General features: G+C 46.8%; 2 protein-coding genes across 2 annotated transcripts; both read left to right on the plus strand.

The window, feature by feature from the left end:
* The first annotated feature begins 1,484 nt into the window (after window positions 1–1,484).
* SLC25A43 (solute carrier family 25 member 43) lies at window positions 1,485–18,265 on the plus strand. Its single transcript, XM_059482901.1, has 5 exons — window positions 1,485–1,771; window positions 4,218–4,459; window positions 5,388–5,560; window positions 14,964–15,098; window positions 16,149–18,265. Exons 1-5 carry the CDS (start codon window positions 1,500–1,502, stop codon window positions 16,350–16,352), a joined length of 1,026 nt encoding a protein of 341 aa, XP_059338884.1. The 5' UTR covers window positions 1,485–1,499; the 3' UTR covers window positions 16,353–18,265.
* Window positions 18,266–19,607: 1,342 nt separating this feature from the next.
* SLC25A5 (solute carrier family 25 member 5) lies at window positions 19,608–21,620 on the plus strand. Its single transcript, XM_059482848.1, has 4 exons — window positions 19,608–19,779; window positions 19,892–20,378; window positions 20,491–20,631; window positions 21,225–21,620. The coding sequence occupies exons 1-4, from the start codon at window positions 19,669–19,671 to the stop codon at window positions 21,380–21,382; spliced, it is 897 nt and encodes a 298-aa protein (XP_059338831.1). The 5' UTR covers window positions 19,608–19,668; the 3' UTR covers window positions 21,383–21,620.
* The last annotated feature ends 4,027 nt before the right edge of the window (window positions 21,621–25,647 follow it).

The raw sequence follows: 25,647 nt of genomic DNA on the forward strand, positions 1-25,647 counted from the left end.
GAGCTCCACAGCAGCCAGGATCTATCCAACCTGACCTTGAACATACCCAATTTTTTAGTATATGACTGGTTTTATTTCGGCAGGTCCCTTTACTAAGGAGAAAAAAACCCAACAGACTCACACCTCCTTCTCCAAGGATTGCTGCAGGAGGCTGAGGTCGACTGGTGATTCATTTTAGCAGCCAGAACAAGTATGGAAAAACTTGCCCCAAAGTGAGTAATGGAAATGGGAAGACTGTATGGAAAATACTGGTGCTCAGTAAGAATCTTAAGTTGAGGTTTGTCTTGTGCAGATGAGCCACAAAAGAAAAACCCTGGAAGAAATATCACCCTTTTCTTTGAAGTCTTGAAGTAATGTTTGAAATCTTCTGTTTCCAAGCACTAATCATGTATAGCAAGTTATACCCATTTATTGTTGATTTTCTCCTCCTTAATGGTTAAATGCTTTCTTCTCACCAAGAAAATACAACACCATAAGTAGCTGAGTTCCTGGAAAGAGATGCAATTCTAGAGAGCTGTCTTTTAGCTCTTTTATTGATCTAGGAATAGTCCATTGGATCAGCAGCAGAGCATTCTTGCCAGAGAATGCAGACTGAGTCATCTGACACTGTTCTGTTGGCTGCAATGTAAGAAGATACTGAGCATTGCTTTCAGCTTGACTGGAATTTTTAAGTTGGTTGTTTTTGTTGGTTTGCGGCGGTTTTTTTTTGGGGGGGGGAGGAATTTTTTTTTATTTTTTTTTTTTTTTTTAATTTGGTTTGTTTGTTTGGGGTTTTTTGTTACAAGAAACAGAACATCCTGTTTCGGAGCAAATCTCTGCTACTACCTCCCTCCCGGCTGTTATCTCCTCCCCCCACAGATTCTGGTCTCAGCTTGTTTCTCCTTTCCACTTTCGTCTCTCCCCTCCCTGTACCTTTTTTTTTCCTCAGGCAACACGTCAAGAAAACCTGAATTAATTGACCTCGTAAATCTTATTAATGGTGATCACTCAGTCACTCAGTTCCAGCATCAACACAGAGTGCTTCAGGAGGAGAACTCGGTGTTTTTGTGTAGTCGTGCCGTTGCCTCATTCGCTCCCTTGGAAACACATTTAATTGTAAAGAGAAATGTATGCATTCGCTCCCTGTGGAAACAATAATTGTAAGGAGAAAGGGGTGTGTCCTGAGTGCAGCTGGGTCACTGTTACGAGGGCGCTTTTTTCGAGCGACATAAATGTCAATAATGTAATAATCCCTGAATTCAGGTGCGAGCAGGGCCAGGGGCACTGTCCGGGCTCACCCGCGGCCAGCGCCGCTCCGCTCCGGCCGTTTCGTTCCGCTCCGGGTTTTCCCTCCGCCTCCGCAGCGCGCACGGGGCCGCGCGGAGCCCCGCGCCACAGCGCCCCCCGGCGGCGGAGGCGGGCGGCGCCGCCCCGCTGTGGCTGTGGCCGCTGGGGCCGCGCCGGGCCGGGCCGGGCCGGGCCGCTCCGTGCGCTCCGCTCGGCTCCGCTCCGGCGGGGCCATGGCCACCCTGCGCCGGGACGGCCGCCTCACCGCCCTGCAGCGCCTGGGCTGCGCCGGGCTGGCGGGCGCGCTCAGCCTCAGCCTGACGGCGCCGCTGGAGCTGCTGACAGTGCTGGCGCAGGTGGGCACCTGGCACTGCCGGCGGGGGCTGCGCGACGCCGGGCGCAGCCTGTGCCGCACCGAGGGCGTGCGGGCCCTCTGGAAGGGGAACCTGACGGCCTGCCTGCGCCTCTGCCCCTACAGCGCCCTGCAGCTCGCCGCCTCCCGCCGGTAAGCGACCGGCCCGCGCGGGGGTCCGGGGCTCCGGGGGAATCCGGGACCTGCGCTCCCCGCCGGTCTTCGGAACAGCGCGGGAGGGAGGGATGGAGAGTGCCGGGTTTAGTCTGATGTGTGTCTCTGCCGGGTGTGCGCCCCTTCTGCCCAAAGATCGGACCCTCGCTTGGAATTTTATTTACCTAATTTGTTCAACGCCTAGCGATTGTTAGGGCCTGGTGATATGCCAGCAATTGCCTCTATAATCATAGGTATTTTTCACATGAGGAAGGGTTGATGGTCTCTTAAAATTCTTTTGCTCCGGTTCGTTTAGAAATGAAGTTACAGTGCAACCTGCAGGTGTGGCTGTCACATCTGTCCTTTGCAGCCAATTTGTTTAATTAATTTATACACTCTCAAGTATTTATGTTGTCTGTATCAAAGAAAATAACAAAATCGCAAGTCAGATATTTTTACCCTATCACGCAGGAGTTGTTAAGCAAATTTGATGGGTTTTGACGTTGATATGTGGCATTGTTTGTTTTAAGACCTTGTTTTTGATAATACACAGGTGTTAAACTGAGTGCTGATAGGACTGCAGCAGATGAACATGGAGCACTGCTGATGGAGCTCTGCCAGCTGTGCTGTTTCCTAGGATTCCCTTCCCCTGCCAGTATCTCTCAGCCTTTGCAGGGAGTGCCTGACTGTTTGCACACACAATGTTTTGCCACTCTGGGGGCTGGGCTTCTTTTTTTTTTTTTCTTTTTTTTTTTTTTTTTTTTTTTATTGCAGTCAGCTGTTCATGGTAGCACATGACATTTGCACCCAGCTGGGTGCTGAGTTGTTCTGTTCTGGGCAGCAGCACAGCCCAGCTGGTGCTGCCAGCCTGCTGGGTTTGTCACTCATCTGTCCCAGCAAGTCATCTACCCATGACTGCCTAAGCCCTTCAGGAGACCACAAATGAAGTGACCCTAAAACTGGGCAGCTTTTTTGACCTCTTTGTGGTCAAACAAAGAGCAAGATAATATGAGTGGGAAGGTACAAACAGTAATTTAAATGTAATTTTAAGGTCACAGAAAAGGAAGAGTGTTGCACCAACATACAGCAGTTGATTTTGAGCAAAATAACTTCATTGTTCAGCTTGAAACAGTGTATTCCTTTTGCAAGGCTAAAGTTTATGTCTAGTTTTTACAGGGTATTCTGAATTAAGGGTGGAAGTAGGCTATCAGGAAATTAAATACAAGGTGGCTGTGCTTAGTCCTTGACACGCTATTTGGGGGGTTTGGGAAAGTCTTTTCTACTGGGATAATGTTGTACATAAAGGCAAGAAACACAGAAAGATAAATGTTAGAGGGCAGCTTAGGTAAACAATCCCAGGAGGAGCAGGAGTGAGCACAGCCAGCTGCCTCAGCAATTACTCTGCATACACTCTTGTCTTTCCATGGCAGTTGTAAATGTTATCAGGTATGTGATAAAATACATATATAAAATGTGCCTGGAGACACCCCACCACCTTCCCCAAGCATTTGTCCACACACAGGAAAATTAGGCTGTGTGGGTTTAGGAACTGCATAAGACACACAGGAAGAAAGGTTTATGCCCTTTTGCTTCTGCTTGCCTGGGCTTTCTGCCCCGGGCACTCCCAGGGCTCGAGACAAGTAGATGCAGGGATTTGTCATGCAGTAGAAAATGCACATTCAAATGAAAAAAACATTGACTGAGCGAGCAGTGACTTGTAAATATTCGTACATTATTTTGTTTTACACCATGCAGGTTAAATGGAGATGTGCTGTTTAGATGTTTCAGTTAACGCTACCAAAATAGAATAAAACATTTCTTTACCTCAGCTAAAACTCTGAAGTGTTTTTACTTGCTTCTTGCTGCCTCCAGGACATTACTTCCTGATGTAGGAGTTTCCTGTCATAGAAAAGTCCTTCAATGCACCACAAATGTATGACTTTTAAAACTGTGCTTCAATTTCAAATTTTCAAATTGAGACTTAAACTCCTGAGCATAATAGTGCCTGGACATAGGTCTTCTCTAGAGGATTGTCCCTGGGAACCTCCCTGTCCCAAGATAAGTAACAGAAGAAGGTTCAGTTGCTCTCAGAAGGCCTGTGATGTCATTATCTATGTATTTCCTCTTACATGATAACCTTAACTGACAGGTTGGACCAATGTCTTTAACTGATGATCAGATAATTTCTTGCAGATGTGTTTTGAATCATGGTAATTTTCATCCTGTATGTGGAAATACAAAAGAAAGATTTTCAGCCTGTAGGTGGATGCTTGTATGGTGTTACATGTAATAAGATCTTGGATGAATCACATGCCGAAATTTCAGTTCCTGCTGCTGTAGTGGCTTGTGGACAGAAGAACATTTGCATCAAGAATCATCTGCCTTAATTTTTCATGTGTTTCTTCATAGTGTCATTAACAGTACTTCCTTTATGTGTTGGCTTTAGACTTGTTACCCTTTTCATGGATGAGCTGGGCCACATTTCCCACTGGAGAGCCATCATGGCAGGCAGCCTGGCTGGAATGGTGGCCACCACCGTGACGTACCCCAGCGACGTGGTGAAAACGCGGCTCATCGTGCAGAACCGCCTGGAGCCGTCCTACCAAGGGATTCTCCACGCCTTCTACCAGATCTATCACCAGGAGGGGCTCCGTGCGCTCTACCGGGGTGTCTCACCAGCAATATTAGGTAAAACAGCACTGGGGTGAAGTACCTCACTGCAGCTGTGCAGTGTGTTCACTTACTCACTTGATTTCAAGAGCAAATAGGAATGTTTTCTTTTAAAAGGTGTGGAGATTTGCAAGGCACTGCAACACTGATAACCTTTGCAGCAGCTTTATTACTTCAAATTAGGACCAAGTGTGTACCATTTTATGTATGGTTAAGTGTTCAGCAAAATACTCTTTTCCTTCTTTTATAGATTATCTCATTGTGTTTGGATGCACAATTTTCACCATTAAACTCTTAAAACACTTTTATACACACACACACACACACACACACACACACACACAATGCTTCTAATTCCTGTCAAGTGTGAGTGTCTCCTGAGCTGTTCAGTGAAACCAGTGTGAGCTGTAGTGTATAGTAGGTGTGAATGAGGAAGATTAATTATATTCTCTCTTTACTTGAAATTAATTTTTAATTATCTATTTACTCTGCATAGCCTTTAAAATGCCATTTAACTGAGTTCATGTTTTCACAATACGACATTATATAAAATGTGTAATAACAATAATAATAAATGTATAATCCCACTATAAAACTGATGAGAGCATGAAACAAGCAAAAGAGGTAAGAAGTATCCCTCATCAGCCTTACTGAAGACATAGCTCTGTTTACCTGTGTAAATGCTAGGGGTGGGTTGGACTGGGAAAGAGCTTGTCACAGGAGAGGACCTGGAGAAACACCTGACCTGTCATGAGATGGTACAATATGGGTGTTTGGTGGTAAACCAGGGACTAAAGAGTAAAGTTCATCAAAATCTGGATTGGGTTTGTGGAATGTGAGCTGTAAACTGGCAGCAGCTCCTCCCATCTCTCTAGTTATGCGATGGGCAGCTCTCCTCTCTTTGTGTACAGTGTGTTGATACAATCCTTTCTGGTTTGCTTTCTAGGTGCTGTTCCATTTTCTGCAGGCTCATTCTTTGTTTACATCAATCTGGACACAATCTGGCAAGAACCCATAGTTCGTTTCACTCCTCTTCAGAACTTTGTAAATGGCTGTGTGGCAGCTGCTGTGGCACAGACACTGTCTTTCCCCTTTGAAACTGTCAAGAGGAAGATGCAGGTACAGAACATTCATGTTACCAGTTCTTTGTTGTAGGTGCTTGGTGCAAGAGCTTGGGACAAGACTAGCCAGGTGATCATGGATGCCACTTTATTTCCCTTACCAGTAGGCTACAGAGACTTTGGTTTGGGTTTTGTTGGGTTTTTTGCTCATTAGTGGGTTTTTATTTATTTGTTGTTTTGTTTTTGAGCTCTGGAAATCATTGCTACAAATGGGTTGTTATACCTTTAATGGGAGTTCAAGTATTATCATGGGATATGTGTATGCTCTCAGACTCCATCTCTGTAGCTTTATTTCTTTCCTTTTTCATAGCATTTCCATCAAATTCTCAAAATTCAGAATTGGCAAACCTTCAGTGAAATACAAGGTGAAAGTTTGCCAGCTGGAGAAATTCAGTCCCCTTGGTGGTAGGCAGGATGAATGAGGTCCATGTGATTTTCAGAGCATGTGTGTCTGCCATTTATGCCTCACCACAAAACAAACTCGCTCAGTATAAAGTCTGAAGGATCATTATCCTTGTTCTTATTTCTGGCTCTTCTGGTTAACAAGTGACTTACCAGCTGCAGGTGCTGCTGTTTTCCTGGAGCATCAGCAAAACAACAGTTACTATATCTTCCTGATCTTTTCTTCTGAACTTTAACAATAGTGATCTAAGAAAGACCCAAACCCCACAAAACAACCATTATCCCACAGCTTCCATCTCACTGACATAATTCAGTTGCTGATGTTGACTTTTCATTAGAACTTCACCAGTAGAGAGACGGTGAATAGCTTTCATCATATGGTCATTCTCTGGCAGGGGCATAAAAGTTTGGGTTTTCAGCCTAATTGCTGGGAATGCAGATTTATGGGAAGCTTTTGTGATCTTATTAGAAAAATAGTCACTAACTGTGGCAGCCTTGTGTAGGTGCTTGCCCCCTTCATCATGTGGTAGCCTGGCTGGCAAGTCACAAGGTAGCAAAAGGTCAGTGAAACTCTGCATTTCCCTCTCCTGCTGCCCGAGTTCCCCTTTTCAGGGTGCAGATGCTGTCACAGAAACCTTCACTGCCTTCTCTCCATCTTGTAGCAGAGAGCCTCAGCAGGAGGAGTAAAGGGCTTTTATGAGACCAGCTCATGGCTGATGTGTCCAGAAGTCAAGGTTTAAACTGAGCAAATTCATCAGGTATATTATAAAATATTTCAGAAAGATTCTGAGCATGAAAACTTGCTTGTTTTTTCCAGCTATACCAGTGGATCTAAGAAAAGCAAATACTCCTTACAAGCCTTCTTTTACTTTATATCCTTAGGCTCACAGCAATATTGTTGTCCTGAAGAATAAAAGAAAATAAAGGCATTTACTGTGCTGTTTCCCTTTTAATATTTTCTGTCGATGCAACAGCTTTTGTAATCAGTTCAAAAGTAGGTTTTGGCTGTAGCTGGTGCAATGTGTTGTGTCGGGCTGTGTCGTGACAGGCATGTGAAGTGGGACAGGCCCGCGTTTCATTTTCCTGCCACCAGGCCGTGCTCTTCCACCGAGGGGAGCTTCATCATCTGCTCGGCACTTCAGCAGTACGGGAACTGGATTTATTGCCTAAATATGTAGGACTTGGAGAGGTTAAAAATACTTTGTGTGAAAACAAAACGCTCATCAACAGAGAGGGTTCTTCCTCATAAGTACATTGCAGCTCTGAATAGTGATTTTCTGAGCTTGGAGAAACACCTCCTGTTCAGTGATTTATTCTGAAGGCATGGGAGAAGGCAAAGATATTTCAAAAGAGCAAGCTCCCTAGGTGTGAAATCCTGTAATTTGTTGGGAACTGGAAATTACTTAATTCATGTAGAGTTCTCCAGAAAAGAGATCTGTTGTTGGAAATTGCAACCCACATTGTTACCAAGAGTGCACTGGAGCTCCTGCAAGGTTATCCAAGAATTTTGGGTTCTCCAGTTAGCACCAGGGTATGGCCCAGCTTTGCAGAGATCAGCTCTGCTTTGTGCTTGCTGGTCTGTGCAGTTTGCAGGGCGCTGGTCAGAAGAGAGGAATGCCTAGTGCAGCACCAGGAAAAGTATCATGAAAAGGGATGGACCTTTTATTCTCTCCTAAAAAGGAGAGACTAAAGAAAAGGAAAAACATCAAGGCATTTCAGAGTTCTGTAGAAAATGGGGGAGCAGATTGTCTTGATCAGTTTTTCTCAGACATCTTATTCTGAGCAGCCTCTATTTAGTGATTCAGCTTTCTGGCTGATAGGAAGAGGGGGCTGCCAAAGCCTTCAGCTACCTCTGAGCCTTGTGTTTGCTCTGCAGTGCACATGGAGAAGTGCTGGGCTTTTGTTGAAGCAGTGAATGCTGGGTTTATGGTGTATGAAGAGGAACCCAGCACATTGTGGAAGTCAGTATCAGATTCCTTTTCCCTCCCTTTTGTTCCACCATTCTGACAAATGGAGGGACTATGTTGCTAAAGAAGATTTTTCCAGTGAAGCTGCTGGTGATGGGGAAGCAGGGAGTTGTAAGACAATCTCAGGAGCTTCAAAAACTGAAAAACTAGGACAGAAGGTTGTCTCCATTGATTCTGGGGTAGAGTACAAGCAGGAGACCAGGACAAACCATTCAGATCTTTACCTGATGTGCTAGGCAATCTTAGAAGAGTTAGCTCCATTCACCTCCTGATCTGGACAATGTTTGAATTGTTTGCATAGACCAGGAAATGAATTCTGCTATGGGAGAATTCATAAGGATAAGGTGCTATTTTTGATCTCCATTGTAATAATTTTGATTCCTCCTTTCTTACTTTACATATCTGAATCCTACACTTCTGACGTTGGCTGCTTCTGTCACTGGCAGCTGTGGGAGTAGGAGCTGACTGCCAGCTCCTGCTTCCTCAGCTCTTCTGAGGAAGAATTGTGTTTTGGTGATGCTTTATGATGTCAGATCTGTTCTGTAACCATGGCTTCTTCCACCTTTGCTGTTATCAAGTTTATTTTTTAAAAAAAATATGCTGTGTTTGCTATATATACTTGAATGTTTTTCTTAAAAGAAATGTTAATTAATATGAGTGAGTCTTACTGAATATTTGAGTCCTCTGTATTGTGCTTATCCTAATTTTATTCCTTTGTCTTCCCTTTTTCACTTTGCTCCTGATTGGCATGTTAGAGAATTCAGAGGTACTGTATGCATGTTTCAGCATGGAAATGTGGCTTTTGTTGTGCATCTGTAGGAGGGGATTAATGAAAGAGAGGGTTGTGTTCTATAGTAAGTGTTTTCCTGACTTAGTTTTATGGTGTTTCAGTTTCTGAACAAAATCTTACTGATCTTTATATCATTCTGACTGTTATTCTTGGCTTTCTTTCCTTACCTCACAATCAGTTTCTAAGCCATATTCAAGTACTGCCCTTTTTACCTTGCAGACTTGCATACAAGAACACTTTTTTCTTTTTCAGTTTTTGAAGGTTTTTTTTCTGCCTTTAGCAGGGAAATTTTATTTTGAATGAGTCTGGGTCTAAGGAAGCACCAGTAATGTTTCTACAAAATCCCTTCTTTCCTTTTTTACTATATCTGAATACTTTGAGCTACCTGCAATTTTTTTTGTTTCATTGATGTTGTTACAAAGATATTTTATACCACTTTCTGAAGTTTTTGCAGAATGCTACTCTGCTGCTTAGGGAAGTATTTGGTCTGGCAAATGGTTGAGACAATGCCTGAAAAAGGTTATGGAGCATAATGTAGACTTTGCCTTCTGGAACAACCTAGATCAGCTTTTATGAATCTGAATCTCAGAAGTATTTTTCTTGGATCCCCAGACTTCCACAGGAGAAAACCATGAGGACTGACTGTCTGTCAAGTTGGAACACTGAACAGTGTTAGTAGGAGAACTGGATAAGAGGAAGGAATTGTAGATCAAGAATTGGAAGCAGGACTGGGCTGCTTTAACTGTGAGATCTGCCTTGACTAAACCTGTTCATGCAAGAAGCTGTGGTCTGATAATTGTGTAATACCTTGAGGTAGATTAGCTTTGCACTGCAGCACAGTGGCCTGCTGAAGAAAAGCAGAACACATTGCACGTGTTTGAAGTGCAGGAAGTCTGAGGGATGGCAGAATGCAATTCTCTCCAAATGGTCTCCCCAGACACTAAAGTGGCCACCATGCCCCCAAACAGGCTTGATAGTGCCAGCTGATCATGTCTGCCAGCCCCTTACAGTGCCTCAGCTTTGTCATCAGTGTGGTGTGAGTGAGAGCTCTTTAATCTGCTTGGAGCAGATCAGATGGGTTAACTAAGCCCACCTTTTGAAACTCCATAAGCTCACCCAGCAGACAGGACCTGACACAGGCTGGGTTTGCTGCTGCTCACACAGCTATTACAGACAGAACCTGAATGCAATAATGTCTCTGGAGGTACAGCTGTTAGGAACAACTGAGGGAGCTGGGGGTGCTCAGCCTGGAAAAAAGAGACTCTGAGGTGACCTTATCAGTCTCTACAACTCCCTGAAAGTGGTTGTAGTCAGATGGAGATCGGTCACTTCTCACAGGTAACAACTGACAATGACAGGACACAATCTTAAGACTGAGTTAAACTTTCCCCTCTGCCACAGGAAATTTAGGCTAGATGTCAGGAAAAAATTCTTCACTGAAAGAGTGATTGGGCAATGGAGTCATCTGTCCAGGGAGGTGGTGGAGTCACTGTCCCTGGATATGTTTAAAAAAAGACTGGACTTGGCACTTTGTGCCATGCGATGATGAGGAGGTGTTTGATCATAGGTTGGACTTGATGATCTCAAAAGGTCTGTTCCAACCTAGTTCATTCTGTGATTCTTTTATAGGTGATTTATTTTGATTTTGTGTAAATCCTTACCTCATCCACATAAGGCAAATGAAAGTATGACCTATGAAAAGCCCCAGTCCTGTTAAAAATTTTTAATTTTTTATTTTATTAAACTATTATTTAAAAAATAATAGTTTTCTCCTCAGCTCCTAGATAGGCAGCAGGAGATGCAGGAGCTAGCATTGCCATTGTGAAGTGTGGGACCAAGCCAGTCTGCCTAGGGGTTTGCACCATTAAATAAATCAGTGTTAATGTGCATGAAAATGATGCACCCATTTGTAGGGCTTGAGCTGAACCATCATGAGGCATTTGGAAGCTGCTCATGCAAGGGGTTTGCACTGCCTTGAGGAACAAGACATATTCTGTATAAAGACTTCTTCACACAGCAGGTGTTAAAGCAGAGGAAGCAGGCTCAGCAGCAAAGGAGGAATTCTGCAACAAACTGTGGAGCCTCAGGGTACAACAGGCCTAGTGATATATAGTTAAAGCAAAGAGTCAAGCTTTTGGCCAAGCATGAAGCTGTTTTGCTGACTGGGTGCCATTCTTTCCAGAAAGGCATGCTTTGTTCCCAGTTCAGGTTACAGAGGAAGGGACAAGGTGTTCCTGGAGTGCAGGACACTGGAGGTCAGCTGTGCTCTGCTGCTCTGATTTCCTGATAGCTTGCCATGGTTTACCTTCCTCTGTGCCTGAATACCTTTGGGTGGACTTTAAGCAGGGGTAAGTCAGCATTACTAAAGCACTGACAGGGAATGACTGCTGAGTAAGGCTGACCTTTAGGAGGAAGGATTGATTAAGCCCAAGAGGATGCCTTTTCCCCTGAAATATTAACACATATTTACACTTTATTTTTTTTCATTGTAGTGGAATGAAATCCACTACATTTCAAGCATCCAGTTTTCACTTGAGTGAAATTTCTGTGGACTGGAGTGGTATTAACTTGAATCCTTGACCTTCAGTTTCCTTTGAACTACAGCTGCACTTGCCTGTTGCATGTGCCCTTATTAACCCAGACTGCAAAGATTTCTTTTTTTAGCTTCCAGATTAAGAGTGTGAACTCTTGAGCTGTGTGTAAAGTGTCTTTCTGTACTTTTTTTTTAAGCGATCAGAAATGTAGGACACCTGAATCTGCTGAAAATATGTAAATACCAAGCAGTTTTACTCTATCCACCATCAGGGTAGCACACCACTGATGACAGCTATTCACTGTTAGTTATCTTCCATACTCTGTGCCAAAAGTAATGCCTACTCAAAAGTAAATAGCAAATATATGTAAAGTAAAATATGTAAAGATATATATATATATATGTGTGTGTATAGTAATATATGTAAAGTAATATATGTAAAGGTAAATATATTCCAAGAAACTTTATGAACCGGGAAGTACATGAATTAAATACATTAATTCATAGTCTCTGATACACGTGACTACAAATAATTGCAAACCAAAATGTCCCAAAAAGCAAGTGAAAAGTTTTTATCTGCACAGGAGAGGGGCTGAGGGAGGTCATTGAAAAGATCTGTGAGATCAGTTCCCAAAATGGGATTATATTGTTCTGGAAGTCACCTCTTAATGCAGACAATGGGAGAGATGGTGTCTGAAGAGTCTTCAGGTAACAATTACCTCTGACGATTCACCTGCAGTCATGACACTGCACCCTTATTTAAATACTTTGTTCCTTTTAAAAGAATATTGCATGCAGGTAGTTGGCATTTTTTGTACATGTCTCTCTTGGGTTTAGAGTGTAGCAGTAGAACAGTGCTACCTCTGTGGATGTGTTGCAGTGACAGAATCAACTTGGTGGGCTCTGGATATAAAAATATTGTGTTTGTGAGAGAGATCAGGTGGAGGCAATTCTGCATTTGATGTGATTTAATCATTTAGAGAGCCCACTGTCCATCAGAGGTAAAAAGAGAAGCAACTTAGCCCTGCTACTACTGTGAGTAACACCTTGGCTCCCTGTTACCAGCACAGGGAGCTGTGTCCCAGCCTCCTGCAGTGTGAGACAGCTGCAGCTGGGAGGAAGGAAGTCTTCAAAATAGAATGGGCTGCTGTATGGAAACCTTAGTGTCAAGGGGTGTCAAAAGCAAGGAATTCCAGCTGCTTTGAGGTGCATTAAATTCTCTGTCACAAACCTGACCTTTTGGGGATGAGATTAGCTGTTTGATTTGTATGTCATGCTAGGTTTCTGCAAAAGAGATAGAAAAACCAGTTTGGTCTGTTTTGTTCCTTCCATTTTCTGGCTCTGGTGCCATAGGGTGGCTGTGAGGGTTGCAGTGTGGCAGACATGCTTAGATGAACCACCAAAACCCATAGCTACTCTTTTTCATGAACAACAGTGCCAAATGAAACACATTTGCAGCATTATTCTTTTATTAATGCATTTTAATTTCATTTAGCTATGTTCCAAAATACTAAAATTTTAACTACAACACAGTTTTTAGTTTTCCTCTTGCAGTAGGTGATTCTGAGACTCTGTGAACAATTGTTATTTAATTACTGTGTGTAGGGTCCTAGAAGCATACAGCTCCTGTAAAGTAGAAAGGCTGGCAGCACATACTTTACTCCACAGACTGAAATATTAGAAACAACTTTGTCTATGGGGAATGGTACTATAAATAATTTCAGTAAATCTCTTAAAAGGTCAGTGTCTATGGGCAGACTGGAAATCTAGAGGCTTGACCTACCTGTTCCTTTTAAACTGCCTTCTGGAGGTGTTTACTGTTACTGAAACCTGCACTGTGCTTGTCACTTCTTTTGGTGTTGCAGGCAGGAGTCCTGTAATCAAACCTTTGATCTGTGCCTTTGCAGTAATGAAGGGAATTAAGTCAAACTCACACAGTTAAATTCTGGCAGGCCATGCCCTGCCTACCACAAAGGGACTGAAAAAGGAAAAGAATCACATGTTAATAGCATTCTTGTGTTCTTGAAACATTTCAGAAACCTGTCTTTCTTTACTGCTTGGCTGCTCATAACTTCATTTACAAAAAAAAAACCAAAAAAAACTTGTGGAACCTGACAGTCCAGAAAGCAGAACAGGGTTTTGAATCCAGTTCTCCTATGACTGCTGTTGCATTTTTAGGGATACTTTAATCATTTCAGTTTTCTTCTAAGCAATGCTGGTGCTAATATCACCATTCTTATGGAACTGGTTCCTGGAGTCTCAGTTTGAGCACTCAGCATCTTCTGCAGTACAGATATTAAAGTCTTTGTGCAGAAGGTTTTTAACTGTTACCTGCCATAAGAGGTATTTCACATGCATTTCAGTCAGTCAGAAAAAAAGAGAAAAAATTATGATCTGTGGTTTTTTTAGACAAATAAGATATGCCCTTTGTGGGGGGATTATCAGAGGGTTTCTTTTCAGCCTTTAAATTTTAACAGTAGATTTGACCATAACTATTTGATTAACAATTTCTCTTATGTGTGTAGAGTGTGAGTTTTGATCTGTTTGCCTTTCCAGCATCACAGTTGCCAAGTACTTGAAATGCTATAGCTAAGGCACCTAGAAAATCTCACCACCACTTGTCAGTTGATGAGGCTTGTCATAGGCTTAGCAGCTCTGAGGAGCTACAGGCTAGTCTAGAGAAGGAGTGAAAAATCACTGCACTGTGTGGTGTTTCAGACCAATGTGGAGATCATGATACCCATATCCATCCATCAGTTAACTGTACAAGCCCCATTTTTATCAAACTTCTACCTTAGGATGATCAGTTTGCAAGGCATCAGTCTGTGTCCTGGGGCCCCTGACACTTAAAGTGTCACTTGCCATGTGTTTGATTGAAACCCTGATTTGTCAATGCAAAATAAATCCATGGCTGCATGTGCACAGATGGATGAGGATGGGATTATTCAAGGTCAGGTTATCCTGTCTGTGCTAATGCAGTAGGAGATTAATGAAGAAAGGATTTAGCTGTTAAAAATGACCAACTACACTTGTTCCATGTGAACAGACACTGTACTGCAGTTGGAAGTTCAGCTGCCAGCCAGCAGGATTCAGCCCAGGTAACTTTAGCTAGTCCTTATCAGCTGAGCACATGGATGTGGGAGCAGGGGCACCAGCTGCTCACCTGCAGCCCCTGGAGGGCCCAAACAGCCTGGATGAAATCTCCATCCTTCCATCTCTGCTGGGCTGCTGCTCCTCAGCCTGTAGCTCCTGCTTGTCACAGTGCAGAACAGCCTCAGCAGCCAGAGACAGCTCAGCTGGTTGGATCAGAGTTACAGGAAGGCAGCGTGGCTCCAACCTTCCCTCTCATGGTGTTCCACTGCCAGGAGTGGGAAATGTCTCTACCTGGACCTGAGCAGCTGGCATGGGGCCAATGGGATATGTGGCTCTGGTTCAGATGGTTTGTCCTCAAAAGGGTGGGATTTATTTCCAGTAGTGACATGGTACAAAAGGAGGCACTGTGTGAAAGTACTGTTCACTCTCATACCACAGAGTGAGTTCTTTCCCTTTTTAATTTATATTTTAATGCAAATTAGATACTTTTGGGAGGAATCCAGATCTGTCTTTTGAAAGCTGGCATTGACTCTTCCTTATATAGCAGGATGGAGAAAATAATGAATTACTTTGGTTTTGTCTGCTTGTTCTAAACCCCTCTGGTGTCTCTTGACAGGCCCAGAGCCCTTGGCTTCCCCACTATGGAGGAGTTGATGTCCATTTCACTGGCATGGCTGACTGCTTCCGGCAGACCGTGAAGCACAAAGGTGTGCTTGGACTTTGGAGAGGACTCACACCCAGTCTGCTCAAGGTGAGGTTTTGCTTTCATCCCAGTCAAATACTATCCTGAGGGAATCGAGACATTTTGGGCAGTTGGGGATAGAAAGTTTATGACATACCTTTGTACTCAGTAGCTTATAGATGACAGAATGAGTGACAAGACAGGTTATAAACCAGCCTTGGAACTTGGTTTGGTTGTATTTCCCCAAATCCAAGCTTGGCTTCTAGGTGTCACCACTTGAAAGTTCATTTCAATATCTCTGAAGAAGGGAGTGCTCCTAGCACACAAGGTGTGCAGTGGATGGGGGATTGCAAGCAATCCACTTAGGGCAGCTAAACAAATTCTCCCTCTGACCTGAGCTCCAGTCATTGACATGTTGTAGTGAGCTGTAAAAAAAGTGTGCTTGTGTAAGCCACTTGGCCAGAAGTCCAAAGCAGTGCTTTCAGCCAGCTGTTTAATGCATGTGTATCAGTTACTGCAGCCTTTGCTGAGTTGAAAGCATGAAATAAAGCATGGTAGCTTAAACAGAAGGTAATTTAATTTACATAAATACGTTTTACAGCGCTGTGATGAGGATTACCTACATAGAGTACTACAGGTCAGCTAATGAGTGCTAATTGAGTGACAGTAGGATTGATTGTGATGGCCTGCCTGTGACTGCCTTACCTTGGCTGATACAAAGCCAGTGGCCCTGGAGCTGCTGGTTCTGCATGGGACAAAAGAAGAAAATGTGGAGTCACTCCAGTGTATGTGGAATAAATTCCACATTTCCTGCCAAGATTTGCTGAGATTATTTAGGATGTACTTGGGTGTTTGACAAGTTCTGGTAATCTCTTGGGTAGCATAGACCTTCTTCCTCACAATATTGCTATAATTAGTTATGTAACAACAATAAACTCCTACTTTTAGCACATTGCAGCTGCCAGCATAGCTTGAGATGAGACTGATTTTATATAAATGAGGACAAGGTCTATAATTAGATCAGATCTGAAGTACTAGAAGTTCCCTTTTTTTAAAACATCTAAGCTATGGATGCTGCTAGTGAGTCTAATTTTTTTTCTTATATTGCTTTTTTCTCAGATTGTGCCATACTTCGGTGTTATGTTTAGCACCTTTGAATTCTGCAAGCGGGTTTGTCTCTACAGAAATGGTTATATTCAGTCTCCTTTAAATTACAAGCTAACACCTGGTGTTGACCAGAGCTTACACCCACAAGAACTGAGAGAATTAAAGCTCCTCCGAAGGGAAAATTTTGAGCCGAGGAAATCAGCACTTGAAAACTGACATCAGAGTGTCCACTGCAGATACAGGAACACCTTTGCAAGAAAGACGTGCTGAGCTACAGGTACTGACATTTCAGTGGACTTCAGTGAGACACCTGTGACAGGAAAAAATAAATCTGTATTGTATTTGCTGAATGGATTTAAAGAATATGTCTGGCGAGCACATACTGAAGAGGAAAGATGCAACTAGTTTGAAAACTCTGTACTACTGAACTTGAAATGGCATTGTTTTAGGTGCTTTTTAAAACTGAATAGCCATTTGAGATTAAACCAGGTGCAGAAAGGCAAGAGAGTAGAGATTGGAATATAAATTGTCTCCAAAAGCATTGAGAAGATGGATTTTCTTAAAACAATCTGAGATACCAAGTCAGCCAAAAATAACAAAACAGAATAAAATACATGCAACATGCAAGAATTTCTACTGAAATCTCCATGTTTCTTAGTGATACTGTGTGGACATGGCATTCTAGAGTCAGAATTAGTTCAGTCACACTCCCAAATCCACTCCTTAGTTTTTGAGATGTACTTGAGAATAACATTTTTGTCGGAATCTCCAGCATAAAGATGAATGTATGCTGCTGCAGCTGTGCTTTTGCTAAGACAGAACTGTAATGTGCAAAATGGATTGTAATACACTGGAATGACAATCTTGCAAACTCAAGTGCATACTCAAAAATATTCCTCCCTTTCTCGTGTATTGTTACTGTATGTATGTGAATCACTTCACACTTTGAAAAATAATTTCCTGAAGTCCTCTAACTGAAATATTTTCTGGAAAATGCAGTTCTTAAATGTGTTAAATATTTCAGAGCCACAAACTCTGTCATGTTGTTTATCTACTTTTAAAGCTCTATTTTTTTATTAAACCACTTTTGAGTTCCAGTGCACGGATGTAAGCCTACTATACTGCCCTGAACTTGCACAGAGAATAGCACCATGCACACCAGCTGTGACTGATCCCCTGAACCCTGTGCTCCAGGGGCTGCACACAGGCCCTGTGGTAGGAACCTCTGCAAGAGCACCAGGGTACTGCCAGTGCCACTGCCACAGATGGGCCTCTTGGGAGCTTTTGAACAACAAAAGATCATCCTTGATGTTAGTGTGATACCTGAGGAGCCATAGTGTTGCTCCAGTTCCTGTGTAGAAGTTCAGCTATGGAGCAGCCCCATCCCAGTGCCTTCTGAGAGAAAACCCAAACCCCATGTCCATGTGGGAAGCTGGCTGTGCCCCTGGCAGCATGGGAGTCACAGCAGCTCCAAAGGTGTGTGCACACTGAGCCTGGACTCAGCACAGCCTTTGCTGCTTTACACAGCTCCTCTGCTGTGTTTTTGCATTGTTTGTAATCCCTGATGGGTGAAAATAAATAAATCTCAGAAAGTGCTTGGTTAGAATGTGTCACAGCAGGATGAGGCATTGGCAAATCCATGTAGGAACAGTCTGTAACTATGGAGAGAAACTTGCAGAAAGATTTGGGATAACTGCAAGGCCTGACTTGCACCTAGAACTGATTGTTGATGTATCTTACAGCTGAAGTCTTGCAGTGTCTCTCTTAATGGGCTTTGTCTGTTCTGCTGCAGTGGTGGTTCATACTGATTTTTTTCTCATTGAAGAAATGCAGGCATAGAAAGCAAAACATTAGGATGGTAGAGAGCAGATCTGGTGGTTCATGCATCACACTAAGGCTGTAAGTGCTTTTGGTTCTAATCAACCTGCCTAGTGATCATGTTTATTTCCCTGCGCCTCACTTTTCCCATGGGGACAGTACAGGTAATAATACTGAGACTTACTGGACTTGTATGGATGTGGAGATGGAATTGTAAGCATGTTGGGGAGGAAAGGATCTCTTGCCTTGTCCAAGCATACCTGTATGTTTTTTACTAACACTGTATTTCTAAATAGATTTTAAATATTGAATGGGTATATGTGAATGTCTCATCAACTCTTCAAACCTTGTAAGAGTCAAGTGAGTCAAAAAGTTATCTCTAACTTTTTTCTGATATGCTGCTACCACCTTTGTGTTGTTGTGCACTCCTATCAGGCATTAACTAACCTTTTATCAACCAAGCCTGTCCTTTGTAATCACAAATACACGTGATAAATCCCCAAAAGGCAGCACTAAAATATTTAACATGTCACTGTCACCTTCATCAGTGGATCACTAGCATGTGCAATGGTGTATGACCATGAAGAACCAGTCAATAGCAGGGCTAAACTCTCGGACAGGTGAAGTTGCGCTCGAGTGAGGTTTGGCTGCCGCTGTGTGCTGGGGGCGGGTGGTACCGCCGGGCTGTGCCGAGCATCTCAGCTGAGCTCGGCGCTGGGGCTGCACAAGGAGCTCGGTCACTGTCACGCTGTGTGCGGGTGGCAGCATCCCGAGGGCTGACAGCGGGCTCTCGGCTGCGGGGACAGAGACGGGGCCTCGGCGTGGCCGTGCATGAGGCAGCCCCAGAGCCCGCCCCGCTCCAGCTGTGCTGAGCCCGGCTGCTCTCGCCATGGCATTGGGATGGTCCCGTCACCGCCATGTGCTGTGCCCGGGGTACAGATAGGGACAGGCGGTGTGACCGGGCCGGGGCCGCATCCGTGTCCTGTCCGCGGTGCTGGTGGGATCCTCCATGCCGTGATGCCGCGTCCCGGCGTGCTTTATCCCGGGATCCTCCATCCCGGGATGTCCTGTCCCGGAGTGCTCCATCCCGGGATTTCCCGTGCCGGTGTGCTCCATGCCGGGATGTCCCCTCCCGGTCGGTGTGCTCCATGCCGGGATGTCCCCTCCCGGTCGGTGTGCTCCATCCCGTGATATCCCGTCCCGGTGTGCCCCATGCCGAGATGTCCCGTCCCGGTGTCCTCCATGCCGGGATGTCCCCTCCCGGTCGGTGTGCTCCATCCCGGGATGTCCCCTCCCGGTCGGTGTGCTCCATCCCGTGATATCCCGTCCCGGTGTGCCCCATGCCGAGATGTCCCGTCCCGGTGTCCTCCATGCCGGGATGTCCCCTCCCGGTCGGTGTGCTCCATCCCGGGATATCCCGTCCCGGTGTGCTCCATCCCGGGCTGTTCCGTCCCGGTGTGCTCCGTCCCGGGATGTCCCGTCCCGGTGTGCCCCATGCCGGGCTCACCGCGGCCATGTGCCCCCCACCAGTTCCAACGGCAGCCCCGTCCCCCTGCGGCGGCCACGCCCCCCGGCGCAGCCAATGGGCGAGCGGGACGCGCGCCCCGCCCACGCTCGCGCCCAGCCCCTATATTAACGGCCATTGCGGCGCCCCCTCAGCGCCGCCTCCCGCCTCCTTCGCCCGGCATCGCCTCCCGCTCGCGCCGCTCCCGCCATGACCGATGCGGCCGTGTCCTTCGCCAAGGATTTCCTCGCCGGCGGGGTGGCGGCCGCCATCTCCAAGACCGCCGTCGCCCCAATCGAGAGGGTCAAGCTGCTGCTGCAGGTGAGCGCCGGCGGCCGGGGCCGTGCCGAGGTCGCCGCAAGGAGAGGGGGGGCGGCGGTGGGCCGGGGGCTCGCGGGGAGCGGCGCTGACGGCGGCGTCTCGGCCCCTGCAGGTGCAGCACGCCAGCAAGCAGATCGCCGCCGACAAGCAGTACAAGGGCATCATCGACTGCGTGGTGCGCATCCCGCGGGAGCAGGGCATCCTCTCCTTTTGGCGCGGCAACCTGGCCAATGTGATCCGGTACTTCCCCACCCAGGCCCTCAACTTCGCTTTCAAGGATAAGTACAAGGAGATCTTCCTGGGCGGCGTGGACAAGCGAACCCAGTTCTGGCGGTACTTCGCCGGTAACCTGGCATCCGGGGGTGCCGCCGGCGCCACCTCCCTGTGCTTCGTGTACCCCCTTGACTTTGCCCGAACCCGCCTGGCAGCGGATGTGGGTAAAGCCGGGGCCGACCGGGAGTTCAGTGGGCTCGGTGACTGCCTGGTCAAAATCTTCCGCTCAGATGGCCTTCGGGGCCTGTACCAGGGCTTCAGTGTCTCTGTCCAGGGCATCATCATCTACAGAGCCGCCTACTTCGGCATCTACGACACCGCCAAGGGTAGGTCGACCCAAACACAAAAACGGAGATGCTGGGCTGCGGCAGGCCTGAAGTGCATTTCGGTAGTGCTGGTGGCTTACCTGCCGTTCTCATCAAAGCCTCTCTCCTGCAGGCATGCTTCCAGACCCAAAGAACACCCACATTGTTATCAGCTGGATGATTGCTCAGACCGTCACTGCTGTGGCCGGTTTGGTCTCCTACCCGTTTGACACGGTTCGTCGTCGCATGATGATGCAGTCTGGCCGGAAAGGAGGTGAGTTTCTCCTTCTGTGTAAGAGTTACTGGGCATCCCTGAGTCCGTAGCTGGTGGTGGAGCTGAGAGGAAGGCAGATAGCTTTGCTTTCATCAGCCTGTGTAGATATCCTCATCTCTTGTAAGGGGTGTAGGAGAGGCTGCAGAAGCAGGTGACAGGAAGGGGCACGAATGGGTCGTGCAGCACACCTGTAAGGTGGCATGCGCAAGTCAGGTATATGTCAGTAGGTAGGAACAGCTGAACTTGCCCTTGGGTGTTGCAAGCCAGTGTCTCTGGGACAAGAAAAGACAGCCTCCATAGCAGGCACAGCCTGGCCAACCGTGCAATAGCTTTTGGGTTTGGAGTGTTGCTGTCAAAGCAAGGAGTTGCTGTCTTCTGCTTGAACTGGTCCTTGCAGTGTCTTCAGAGACAATGCAGCAGCAGCACCATCTCTCCTGGGCAGTCTCATTCTCTGATGTGCTAGTATTGCAGAAAGTCAGCCAAGAGATGGGATGCACTTGAGGTTCTAAAGCCAGTAGATAGATGAGGCTGTTTATGACTTGGATGTTGCGGATGGTGGGCACCCAGTTCCTGAAGCTGTCTGTCTCCTGCAGCTGACATAATGTACTCTGGCACTGTTGACTGCTGGCGGAAGATTGCCCGGGATGAGGGCTCCAAGGCCTTTTTCAAAGGCGCATGGTCAAACGTACTCCGAGGAATGGGTGGTGCTTTTGTCTTAGTCCTGTATGATGAAATCAAGAAGTATACATAAGTTGTTTCCTGTTGTGAACTGGCATGTTGTTCTATGTAGTCTATGACTGTTCATGGACTTGTTTGAAAACCATCTAGTTACTAAACACTGGCAGCTGATGTTTGTACAGGTTGGCAAGGGGCAGGGGTGACTGCTTGCCCTGTCTTTATCAAACTATTCCCCCTGATGGGACTCATGATGGTTTCTATTTCAGTCACTCCTGCTTAAAAAGTGCAGAGAAATAAAAATCTGAAACAAATTTTTCTCATCTCATGTTTGTTCTTACAGCAGCTGAAGTATGAGGGGGTTGGGAGGCTCAGCAGTTGTAGAGAAGGAGGAAGATGAGCCACCTTCATCCTGCAAGCCTTGGTACCTGCTAAGTGCTGGCAGGTAAACACAGTGCAGGCTGCCAGGGGAGCTGGGTAGTGTTTCCTCCCCAGGGGAAGCCAGTGGTGTAGGCTGGAATGGGACTGGCAGCTCTGAAGGGCTCACCCAGCTGACCTCCCTGAGCCTCCACTAACCAGAGCTGATGGACTGAGTGTGTGCCACAGTCCTGCCTCTGGCCTGTCTGCTCCTTGGAACTCATGAAACCTGATTTTGATGGTGCCAAGTGCCTAAACTGTCTGTAAAGCACAGCACTCCCTATGGCACTGAATGTCTGGGAGGTGGAAGAATGTCTCAGGGGGTGTTTCCTGCTCCTGGAGGAGCAGAGCTTGGCATGTTCTCTGCCTTAGAAACTGAGCTCCCTAACTGGGCATGCAGAGGACACAAGGGCAGGTAATTGCTGCTGTTCTGCAGCTTCCCTGGCTAGCCTTGCTCTCCCAGAGAGTGCTGTGCTGTGCTGTGGGGGTGCAGCAGCTGAGCAGAGACAGCTTCTGTACCAGCTGTGCTTGCTAGGCAGGGAGGTGCATTCCCAGGCTCATTCCCTACCCCTGGAACTTCAGGTTCAAATTTCCAGGGGAAGGGGAAAATTCCTTTATGCTGCTGGAACAGTTTGGAGAAAACTGCAAGTTGGGGGAAGGTGTGTGGTGTGGCCTTTACCCAGATATCACTGTAGGTCTGTGGGTCACTCCAGCAAAGCTGCCTGGTTTCTACCTGGGGATCTGGAGTGGTCAGGGGATGCTCTCCTGGTCTTCTGCCCTTCAGATCAGTGAGTCTCCTCACTTCTCCCATGCCTTTGGTCCTTTGTGGCTGCCCAGGCCTGCTCAAAGCAGTTGATTTCAATCACTGAAACCAATCTCAGCCACTGCCCAAGGCAGCTAAACAAGACCTTGTGTTGCAAAGAGCAAGAGTTGGTTTTATTGCTGGAATCTGAGCAGGGTAGCCAGGCATGAGAGCACAGCACCTTCCTGCTGCTGGTGGCCTTGGCTTGCCAGGGTCCCTGTGAGAGGACAGGGGCCTTCCTGATGGGAGCCAGTCCTGTGCCTCACAGCTGAGCCACTGTCCTTGCTGATGGTTTCAACTGCCCCTGTTGCTGCAGAGTGAGATCCCCCAGTGCCTGCTGTGGAAATGAAACAAGCTGTACAGGTGAGATGTGAGCAATGCCACAGCAGTGGGCAGTGCTGGGCACAGGCAGCAGCTTGGCAGGGGACTGTGCCACAGGGCAGCTTTACAGGGAGCCCTCTCCTGTTGTACAAGTGCCAGCTTGTTAAGTAAGGGCTCTCAGCCTCCTGCTGCTAAGCTCTCCTGGATTTCAAGGGCTGTTCTGAAATGCTGAGCATGGGGCATCCTTTCCTGTCCTTTCCTCCACAGGGGTTGCATGGCCAGGCCATTGGCACAGTAAGGTAGGTGCATCATTTCTTCCTGCACACAGTGGTGGGTGACTGAGGCACTGAGCTGGGCTCTTGTGCCAGGCTGCAAAGGAGCTGAGCTGGGCCATCCCTAAGACCTACAGATTGTGCACTGGACTTGGGGTGCAGGGCTGGCACTGAGTGAAATGGGTTTTAGCTACCTGCCCTATTGAGTGCTTTGGGGATTCAGGAAACAAAAATGTATTTCACAGCTTTTTTAGCTCTGGCAGGTGGGAGATACAGGGCAGAGCCCACAAGGGGTTTTCCTGCACTCCACTGTTGGGTACTACAGCCTGGTAGGCCTTCTGGGGTTTGAACTGCCCCTCCTGGGGGGAGCAGCTTTGTCTGGGGACCAGGCTGGGGGTTCAGCTGCTGCTGTTGTCTGCCACAGGAGCACACTGTACAGGGATTAAGGGCTTTGTTCTTGTGGGGAAACTGAGGCATGAGAAAAGGACTGGGGCCCACCAGTGGCAAGGCAGCAAGCTGAGTGCAGTCCCTCCAATGCTGCATTTTGTCCACTGGGCTGTACTGCCCCAAGAACAACAAGGATGGGGTGGATTTTCCTTTTAAATGTGATTCTCCTGTGGGAAGGGCTGAACAATCCCACACCTTGTGATTTCCTGCACAGGAGCTGTGTCCAGCCTGGTGCAGCAGCTCCTTTGCAGGTGAACAGGGATGGTCAATGCCTGTAGTGCTGCCTCTGCCTCAGCCCTGGCCCAGCAGCCGTAAATCCAGGCTTAGGAGGTGTTGACGCAGCAGGGCTGTGCAGGGGATCGTGTGACACACTTGTCAGTGCCTGGGGCAGCTGGTGACTGGTGTGGGATGGCTGGGATGGCTCAGTGTGCACCGGCCTGCCCCAGCGGGGCTGTGCCTGCTGGTGTGCTGAGTCTTGCAGTGAAGAACATCCCACCCTGAGGACTTGATTTGTTAAAGACCAGAGTGCTAGCTCACCCACTCCACTGTCCCCTTCAGCAGTCCTTGGGTCACTCCAGGCTGTGTCTCTGGGCTTTGGATGGTGCCAGGAGTGCCCCTGCCTCTGTGTCATTGTCACCCTTGTCACCCTTGCCCCAGCATCCTTCATGTGCTGCCTGCATGGCTGGCAGGGTCTGGTGCAGAGGGGCAGGGCAAGAGGCTTTATCCTGCAGGGTAAAATCAGCCATTCCCAGTGGGATTATTCCTGCCACTGCCCAGCCATGCAGGGTGGCCCCATCAGCTGCCCAAAGCACTGCATGGGGGCCTGGCTGTGGGGACAGAGCTGTGCTCACATGCCTGCCAGGACACAGCCCCAGCCCTGCACACCCTGCAGCCATACCCAGCTGCTGGGGGTGGTTTGGGAACAAGGAGTCCTCAGGACCTACCAAGACCCCACAGCAAGACTGGCAGCCCCAGGGAGGTTCTGGGAGATGTCATCCCTCCAGTGCTTTGCTGGTTGTTGCTTTCTGATCCTGCTGGGATTGACAGGAGTTACAGCACTGGCTGCTGGCGTGGGGATGGAGTTTTTCTGGCTGACAACAAAAGAGAGATTGGCCACTTGTGCCTTGAAATCTACCCAGAACCCCAGGGTGCTGTGGCCAGCCAGGGTCATAAGGATCCCTCAGCAGGGAGTTACAAGGCTTCCATTCCATCGTTGGAGCCCAGCCCTGGAGCCTTTTAAATAAGCCCATAATTTTATACTTTTAAAATGCCTGGATGTGGCAAAGCCCCGTGGCCTCTTTAGGATAGCACCAGCAAAAGCTGAGACTGAGATTCAGGCTGATCAGTTAGTGCTGCTCCCAAGCTGATCACTTTGTCATACACATTGTGTGTATTTATCAGTGTGCATTTATCAATGCAACAGCCCAGGGAGTCAGGCAAGCCACCTGCACTGAGTGAAATGGCACAAACATGGAGCACAAGGAGAGCTGTAAGGGTTGAGGCTAAAACTTCTCCTCACTCCAATGCTGCTCCCCAGGCACAGCTGTGATGAACAGGGAGGTTGGATTCAGTGTTACCACTTCTCTTGAGTGTTTACAAATTGTGTGGAGGTTTTGTACAGGTTATGGAGAGCCAGGCAGCATTGTTACATCCAGAGCTCTTCTGACACCGTAAATCAGACCAGGGTTTTGTGAAGGTGCTTGGAAACTGATCTGAAGTAAGTCATGAAATACTGTAAGGTAAGTCTGTCCATGTGTGCCATTACTTTTAGAACAGACTCCCTCCTTCACTTTTATTTCACATTTTGTGATACCTCTGCATCTAGACACGTTCTTACATACAATATGGTGCTCAGTTAAACAAATCTATCACTTACCTGTATCTACAGACTTTTAAAAACAAATGTTAACTTTTACATGTCTGACTGTAACATGAAATCTGACTTTTCTTTGGTCTGAACTCTGCTACAGATTGCCATTTGCTACCAGGGTATGGGAAACCCTGCAGGACAGCTGATTTTATCTATTTTAACAGGACATTTCATCAATTGTTGGAACTTGGTAACCCTGCTTCCTGTTGCTG

This window comes from Ammospiza nelsoni, chromosome 15 (assembly GCF_027579445.1).
Source record: "Ammospiza nelsoni isolate bAmmNel1 chromosome 15, bAmmNel1.pri, whole genome shotgun sequence".
Classification (NCBI taxonomy): Eukaryota; Metazoa; Chordata; class Aves; order Passeriformes; family Passerellidae; genus Ammospiza; species Ammospiza nelsoni.